The sequence below is a fragment of the Bemisia tabaci genome, chromosome 7 (assembly GCF_918797505.1).
Source record: "Bemisia tabaci chromosome 7, PGI_BMITA_v3".
NCBI classification, from domain to species: domain Eukaryota; kingdom Metazoa; phylum Arthropoda; class Insecta; order Hemiptera; family Aleyrodidae; genus Bemisia; species Bemisia tabaci.
In genome coordinates, this window is record NC_092799.1 from 47,790,304 (window position 1) to 47,798,449 (window position 8,146).

At 37.2% G+C, this 8,146-nt stretch overlaps 2 protein-coding genes across 4 annotated transcripts in view; both read left to right on the top strand.

The window, feature by feature from the left end:
• LOC109036822 (uncharacterized) overlaps positions 1-8,146 on the top strand; it is a 319,487-nt gene that overhangs the window by 123,661 nt on the left and 187,680 nt on the right. The window lies entirely within an intron of this gene.
• LOC109041335 (hsp70-binding protein 1) lies at positions 39-6,480 on the top strand. The gene is made up of 6 exons (XM_019057667.2): positions 39-481; positions 1,527-1,698; positions 2,728-2,949; positions 3,547-3,702; positions 5,237-5,448; positions 6,263-6,480. Exons 1-6 carry the CDS (start codon positions 278-280, stop codon positions 6,335-6,337), a joined length of 1,041 nt encoding a protein of 346 aa, XP_018913212.1. The 5' UTR covers positions 39-277; the 3' UTR covers positions 6,338-6,480.

Below are 8,146 nucleotides of genomic sequence, written 5' to 3' on the forward strand. Positions count from 1 at the left end.
TCCTCTCATGAAATCTTATCTCCATGAAAGAGATTCTGTTGTTGTTGTTATGGTTTGTTTTGAATTGATAAAGTGCGTTGTGCGTTCCAGAAAATTCCTACAATTTCTATCCTGACTTTGACAGAATTCTTAATTTACTGCAAGTTCGTGTGATTTTCCAGATTAATTTTTCACTGTATCGGCGAGGGGTTTGATGCGTAAAACAGAAACAAATTAATTGTGTTCTCTGAGAAGAATCTTCGACTATCAGAAGTGTTCGCCTGATCTTTCTTGCACCATGCCCAATGCGGATGAAAATCACACTAATGACTCACCCAATACGATTGCTGGTGCGATAGAATACAATGTGCAGCCAAATGATCAAGTCAGTGCAGGTAGAAGTATCCAGCCAAGAACATTACAGGATTTACTTCGGTATTCAATCGCTTTGAACCCTGATGGAACTAGTGCTAGTTCGTCCGCACTGCCATTAGATGAGGAGGTAAGTGGATTAATATGTAAGGGGATTCAATACTTCTAAAGTAAGTTCCAAGATTCATAGTTTCAGATTGTCACCCGTATAGTGTGGAAGTAGCTGGTAGCTCTGGTATGGGGTAGTTCTAGCCTTTGAGGTTCGAAGAGGTCATGGATCCCATAGTCAGAAGTACTCACTATCATTCAGAAACGAAGCAACCGGGAGTGAAAGGTAGAGAAAACTGGCAATGAACACTAGAATCCATTAACAGCAAACTTATCATTAGCTGATTCAAAATCAGATCAAGGTAATTTCCAAGCTGATTCACAATGAGAACAGAAAGTAGTATAAATTAGTATGATGGATCTGTCTGGTGACTTGCTCGCATTATCATAGCACTAGTAAAAATTTCCCAGCACATTACCATAGAGAAAAAAAAGGAGGTGTTTGCATTTCGGGCATCTTGGAATTTTTCATAGAGTATCTATAGCTTTGATGACGTCATTGGGTACAGCGACGTTTTTATCCTGTCGATTTTCTTGGAAATGGTGTAATTTAAGGGAAAAAGTCATTCTATAAAAAGTGCTTGAAATTAAATAAAGAGTTGATTTAAGTAAAAAAATCGGACATTATGGTCCGTTTTTACAGCGTCAACATAACCCTCAACGAGCGTCTTGTTTACATTGATGACGTAGGTGGGTACAAATCCTCAAGATGCAAACACCTCCTTTTTTTTCTCTATGGCACATTACTGTCTTTGAAAAAACAGCATGAGATAGCTACATTGAAACTGAGAGGATGCAATGTTAACCCTAATTACCAACCCATTGAATTTATCATGCTTAAGAGCAAAAGGCTCAAGTCTCACCTGTCTAATCTCAGTAAAACAGCACATGTGTCTTAAGTAAGCAGTTTGAGAGTTACAATTTACTCAATAAGGAAGATGGTCCAACTTCAGACAGCACTATGGCAGGTGCCAAGTTGCCTTGGCTCCTAGAAATCGCCTGGTTAGTTAGCCTAACCTTTGTTTACTTACATACTATGAGTTACAGTCCATGTTAATGTGTTTCAGCGAAAAGAATTTTTATTAAGAGCTCTTGAATCATCAATTGTCAATGTCACAGAGGAGCTGAAGAATGCTATTCGAGTTATCATTAAAAGTGAGGCATCTGATGATCCAGAAGAGTGTGAGGCTGCGTTTGACACCCTTGCAGAGTTTGTAGACGGCATTGATGCAGCAAATGGTAAAGAAATTATGTCACCTCAAAAGTAGTTTACGTAGAAGACTTAGGGCATGTTAGGATGGATTAATGGGAATGGATGTGAGAGAGGGTTAAACAGGGTTTGCCCTCGCTTATCGGATTTAACAAAATAATTTCTTCCATGGTCTTGATTCTGCAATGTGCTGATCTCAATTTTCCATTTTTATTTACTTTAATCTTCGGCCCGATTAATTAAGTTATCTTGGTGGTCAAGCATGGTTTCCCAGGAAAATTAAGTGCAGGAAATGGGAATGAGAGAGTCTCTGGGAATATCCCTGATGGCTCTTTCAATCGTAAGCAATTACCATACATGTGGATGTGTCCATTTTTTCGCTAAAATGTCCCAGAAATGTTTCCACTTAGATCCCTTGGCAAGCTTAACTCAGTTAAGCCAAGATGATTTTTCACTAACAAAAAGAAAGAACAAGAATGCTACAGATATTGGGGCTGCACTAATTTTTTAAAGTATGTCATCTGTGCCCATAGAAACACTGACCCTAATTTCTACTCTCTGCAACTACAAATTTGTCTGCTAGGTCCCAAAACTAAAATCCTCTCTGCTACTACAATAGAAATATGTAGTTGTTGGTTTTCTAGGTCAACAACTGTGAAGAGAAATAACGTACTAGGGACTTGCAAATAAGTGCAGCTTCAACTCAATTTTAGTGAAATTTCCTTCACCTACCTTAAATCGCTGCGCTGATCTGCAACCTTCTTGATGTGTCGCCTGCAACAAATATAAAAAAAGCTAATACTTAGAATTGCAGAATTTCAAATTAATTTACTCTTCGAAGCAACAATTCTAATGGAAAAGCTCAAACCCACTGTACTGTTCTATCTGATCGTTATGGAAAAAAAAGTGACACACTCTTCAATGCTGCCATGGATTAATTTTTCTCTTTTCCAAGACGTAATAAAGGCAATTAAACTACCTTAAAAATTTGGTCAATAATTGGAAAAAAAAAATTTATCTTCCATGTATTTTTAATATTTTGTTCAAAATTTTTCCAGATTTCTTTAAACTTGGAGGCTTCGCAGTTTTCAAACCTTGTCTCAGCTCCAAACACGACAGCATTCGATGGAGAGCAGCATCAATTATAGCAGACCTCACACAAAACAACCCCTTTTGTCAACAACACATACTGGAAGCCGGTTTCATTCCAATTTTACTTGATCTAATAAGTAATGATCCTGATGAAAAAACGCAGACTAAAAGCCTCTATGCTTTGTCATGTGAGTATTCTTTGAATATTGAGCAGAACTGTTCATGCTTCACTACAAATGAGCAAAATAGGTAGTTAAAAAAATTTCTACAGATCCAAAAATTTTAGATACAGAGAGATTACAAAGCAGAACACCTAAAAAGATTAACACTAACCTCAGGGGATGTATGCCTCTAGAGGTCATAACATTTAACGCCAAATAGAGGTTCCAGGAGCTATATACCAGCTCAAAAACTGTATTACCAGTATTCTAGGTAGAAAAGATACTCTTAAAGCAGTGCTGAAAAAATTACTGAACACAGTAAGGGTGAACGGACATAAGTCTGATGAACCATTTTACTTGGTTGTCAACCATCAAAATCCTGAGGCACTTGAAAATCTATGGCATCTCTAAGCCTGAGATCACTTATTAGGCATTTAAAACACTGAATGGTGTTGTTATTCCCCAAGGACAACAACTAAATTCACAGCAGTTTTGAATTAAGAGCTGCTTCTAACCCTAAAGGTGGAGGATGAATTCTCTACAGTCACTCACTGCACACCAACGCATAGTTCATGATATTATTTGAAGAGGGCCCATAATTATTTTTCCTTATATTTTGATTAGGTCTAATGCGGGATAATCCAAAATCGATCGAGCCTTTTCTGGAAAACAACGGCCTTGCAGTACTGCTCAAAGCAACACAGTCTCCAATTGAAAGGCTTCAGACAAAATCCTGTTTTCTCCTTTCAGTATTGTGCAAAGAGAACCGTAAAATAAGAGGTAAGCAGGTCAATACTCTAATACACTATGATCAATTGCATTTGCTGAGTAACTTTATCCACTCTCAGAGTTTGACGTTGCCTGACTTCATTTCATTGCAAGAAGATGCATGAATCAAGATAGCTGATCTTCGGTCCTCCTCTCAAAGTGGATGTACTTATTTAGTATGAAGAATGTCTCTCAATTGGACATGTTTCTGCCGAACGGAAGTATGTGCATTAAGACATGAGCCGTGAGACTCGTAAGAGTAACAGGGCTCATGTCATAATGCACATAGTTCCGTTTGGCAGAAATACATCCAATTGATAATTTGCTTGGAAATCAATGAAACAAGTGGTGGATTCGTATGACCAGAGTTTAATACTGATCAGTGATTAACTATCACTTACATATAATATTACAGACTCCTAGTTCACATGAATTAAAGGGTTGTGAGAGTTCATTTTCTTCGCGTGACAGTCCTTGCGAAAAGGGATCTTACTCCACAGAGGGAAAATTTACAGTAAAGCAGTTCTTGTCAACTTGGGTCGAAACATTGGATTTTGAGATTTCAACAGAAAACTCCAGTGTTCTGAAGAATTATATCCAAGGGGTTTGGTCTACTTCTAGGCTACCAGAGGGTATATAGTTGTTCACAGTTCGTCAATTTCTCACGCTGGAAATGGAAGTTCGGAATTTTTAATGTCTTTTACGCAGAATTACGTTTTATGGTCCGTAAAACTGCAAATCATTGTAACTTGAGTTTGGTTAGACTCTCTTCTGATATTTTTGTCACTGTATGAATAGGGCAAATTTCACAGTGCTCTGATATCAAAAACTTGAATATTTATGTGGACTGAGGTACCTTCTTCTGTGGATGGTCAGGTCACCTGCTTGCATTGGAGGCATAATATCGACACTTAAATAAGTTTCAAATGTATTTATTATGCTTTAATTGTTGTTTATCATAGCGGGACAATTCATTTGATTTCAACTTATCAAGCATTGATTGCTAGACGTGATAAGTTTCAGTGAAAGTCCTTTGTATACAGCAGCGAAAAATGAAAGTTTTCTCTCCAAATTGTGCGTGAAGTTCTAGGATAAACTATTAAATTTTAAACTGATGATTCCAATAATTTCGGAAGTTTTCCTGCCCTCCTTACACAGGGTTGCCATCGTCAGTAGGTAAATACCGAGAAATGTGAGGGAATTTTAAAACATCAGGGAGACCTAGAAATGTCAGAATGTGTTCCTTAAGTCACCACTATTTGCTTTCTAGAATGGGTTTGGTGTTTGGCACAACACTGTTTTACCTGAGATCTATTTCAAATTACGTCTTTCCAATCATCTAGCATATCTCCATTGTCAGGGAATTTTACCAAAATCTGTTCTGGAAATGTCAGCGAACTTTATTTTCTAAATTTGTTGCAACCCTGAGCGTTAGCCAATTCTCCATTAGTGTCAACTTCCAATGACCATCATCTTCTCTGTGATTAGGGGGTGTATTTTAATTTCATTCTCCTGGTTAAAAGAGATTTATTTGCAACTGTTTCAGATGAGATGTGTTCAATGGGCTTTATTGAGATGTTTTCCAATCTCCTCGCTTGTTTCGAGAGCAACAAATCTGTTGAACAAATCCTAGCAGCTCTCAGAGAACTTGTGGCAGACAATCCCCCGGCCTTAGAAAAATGCAGCAATCCTGATTTACAGCTGCAATCTTCTCTGATGAAGATAAAATCTGAGCATTCAGATTCACAAGAATATGAGGTAGGCTTTCTTCTATTCAACTTCAGTTTTAAGGAAACTTAAAGAGAAAAAAGGTCTGTCGCGAACTCTAGCTAGGATGAAAATGATAGTTGTTTCGAAGGAAAAATAACTCAAAATTCACAGTGGCAAAGTCGGTTTTGGCGAGAAACGAGGGTTGTTCGTCATTCGACCGCAAACCCGTAGTATCCACATTTTTCGCCAAAATCGGCCTTCAGACCTATGTCGGTATTAGACTTGAAATGAGACTGAGAATAACCAAATCATAATGCATTCCGAAAAGTGTAGATTTTCCATGGAAAAGAATATGTAATGGAAATTCAGGGTGGCCCCAAAAATAGCTTATTGCAATAGCCCTCCTTTCCATAAGAAGTCTGGGCACTTTTGAACTTTCGGCTTCAAAAACTATATGTATTACAGCAAAGATGTAATTTGGTACAGATGAGTTACCCTTGTCTCACACTCCTTGCAAGACTCATAATAACCAGCCATTTCACGGTGTTTCACCATCAAAAACAAAACAATCAATACTTTTTTGCACTAAACAAAACCTGTTGAACAGAAAAATGAGGATTTTGTACAGGGAGCAATGGTTATTTGTCTTTATATGAAAAACAGCAGGGCACAACAACAGAATTTTTGAGTTTCGCATTAATGTGTCGGACAAAGATGACTCATTAGTATAAAACTATGTCTCAGCTGTTGTATAGTTGCTTTTTGAATGAGGGAAGCTGAAAGATTAATATAAAATGGTTTTAAAATCACTCATGGTAATTTGGTCCCTATTTAACCATTGCCTCTTTCTATTTTGTTGCAGGAGGAAATTGATCATGTAAATTATCTCCTGCAGAATGTGTTCCTGAGTGAGCGGGCTGAAGAGGGGGATCGCTGAATTTATATATCAACACCCTAATTTTATCTCCTTGATCTGTGTTTCTATCCTGTTAAACATTTGTTGTTTATTGTCAAAGTGTATTTTTAAATTCAAGTATCCTGCCTAAATTCTAGGCAGGTCAATAAAAGTCATGAAAACTACACCTTCTAATAGAACTAAATTATACCCTCATCCTAACCTTAAGCAAATTACTAGATTCACTTCATCTTCAAGACTATTGCCAGCCTTGATCACAGCAAAACTAAGTTTCCTCCAGCTACAGGTTAGCTACAAGTTTTGCAGCAATGAGAGCAACCTCTTGTTCACCCCCTTTTTTTCTTTTTTGTAATGAGCAGAATTTGACTGAAATTATCATCCTCGCAAACAAATGCGGTCTTTGCAATATCTTTTCACAGGTTGAAAGATGGTCGAGCTAAGGAGATGAAAATTAACATCAGACAAAATCAATTTTTCTGATAATAAGAATAAGTTCACTGCACTTGAATTGTTCTCACTGAGATTTGGCCGAAGTTGTAAACACTGCTTTTAAAATTTAGTGTGCTGAATTTGTAATGTCATTGGTACAAGACATAGATTTATTTCGAGAAGTGTTACAATGTTTGAAATTTCTGTTGTTTCATTTTTTAGAAAAATTTGATTGGTTTAATATTTTCATGCCGTTCAGAATTTTTTCTTTCAAGTCACAAAATTGATCCCAATCAAAAAAAAAATCTGAAATTGTTAGGATGAAGGCATACGATATCCATTAAAAATATCTAAATAAATAGGTTAAGCAAGTAAAAGTGCAATGTCAACTCTGGTACTCAGCAGCTTCAGATAAGCACAAAAAGATTTGCAAGCTTTAAACCTTCTAAATTTCCAGGTTAGACTTTTTGCCACCTGGAGGCAAAAATAGTTTTCCTGCTGCAGGAGATATTATGTGCTAAGGGGGATTCAGGAAGCCTCTATTCTTCGTCAAGTCTTAACTGCGAAACTGTTGCTGAATTAAATAATAAAAATAAGAAATTCTAAAATTATTTTGTTTTCCCATTGAAATTGTTGCCCCACAACAATGGCCATACTTGCCGTCCCTGCAAATCCGGGAATTCTCATTTGATAAAGTACTTATGATGGTCTATCAATTTTATCTCACCTTTTTTGGATTAAACTGGTTGTTCAAGATCCTGCGAAAAAATTGGATACTCTATCTCGAATAAAAATGGTCCTACCCAAAAAGTGTGCAGTGAGGCGCGAATCGACACTGTCGCTTTGATTCTTGAAGTGTTGGCAAAATTCGCCTACAAAACTATAGTTAGGCAACCGCACGACGTCAGGAATCGAAAATTTATCGCTTCAAGGCGGAGGTGACACTGACAAAAACGTTATGAGGACTGGGATCCTTGGCACTATGTGATGCAAAAATGGCTTTCACAATGGTCCTCGTTCCGATTATACTTAGCTCTGTAAAACATGCTGAGCTTTCGGTTCGTTTCGTTTACGAACATGAACCAAAACGCGTAAAAAACAGCAACAGCTATTGAAAATTATATGGTCAATCCGAATACAGTCCTCCCCAAGTAGCATTGTGCGACGAAAATATTGAAATTTTTCACCATGAAATTGCAATATTTGTTCATCATTCAGCCGATTTACGCCGATTTTAAACAATCAACAAAATAAGGTCCATTTGTCAAAAAGATAGGCAATATGCAATGCACTGAAAAAATGCAACGCAACAGGTTTCAATAAATGGGGCTCCTTCAAATAGGAGCCACGCAACAAACATAACACTCAGTGGAATTTCAATATTTTGAGTATGCAATTGCT

Coding starts and splice junctions, on each gene's coding strand:
- LOC109041335 (XM_019057667.2), top strand. CDS start 278: ATGCCCAATGCGGATGAAAATCACACTAATGACTCACCCAATACGATT. Junction 2,950..3,546: donor AAGCCTCTATGCTTTGTCAT/GTGAGTATTCTT, acceptor TATTTTGATTAG/GTCTAATGCGGGATAATCCA. Junction 3,703..5,236: donor AGAGAACCGTAAAATAAGAG/GTAAGCAGGTCA, acceptor CAACTGTTTCAG/ATGAGATGTGTTCAATGGGC.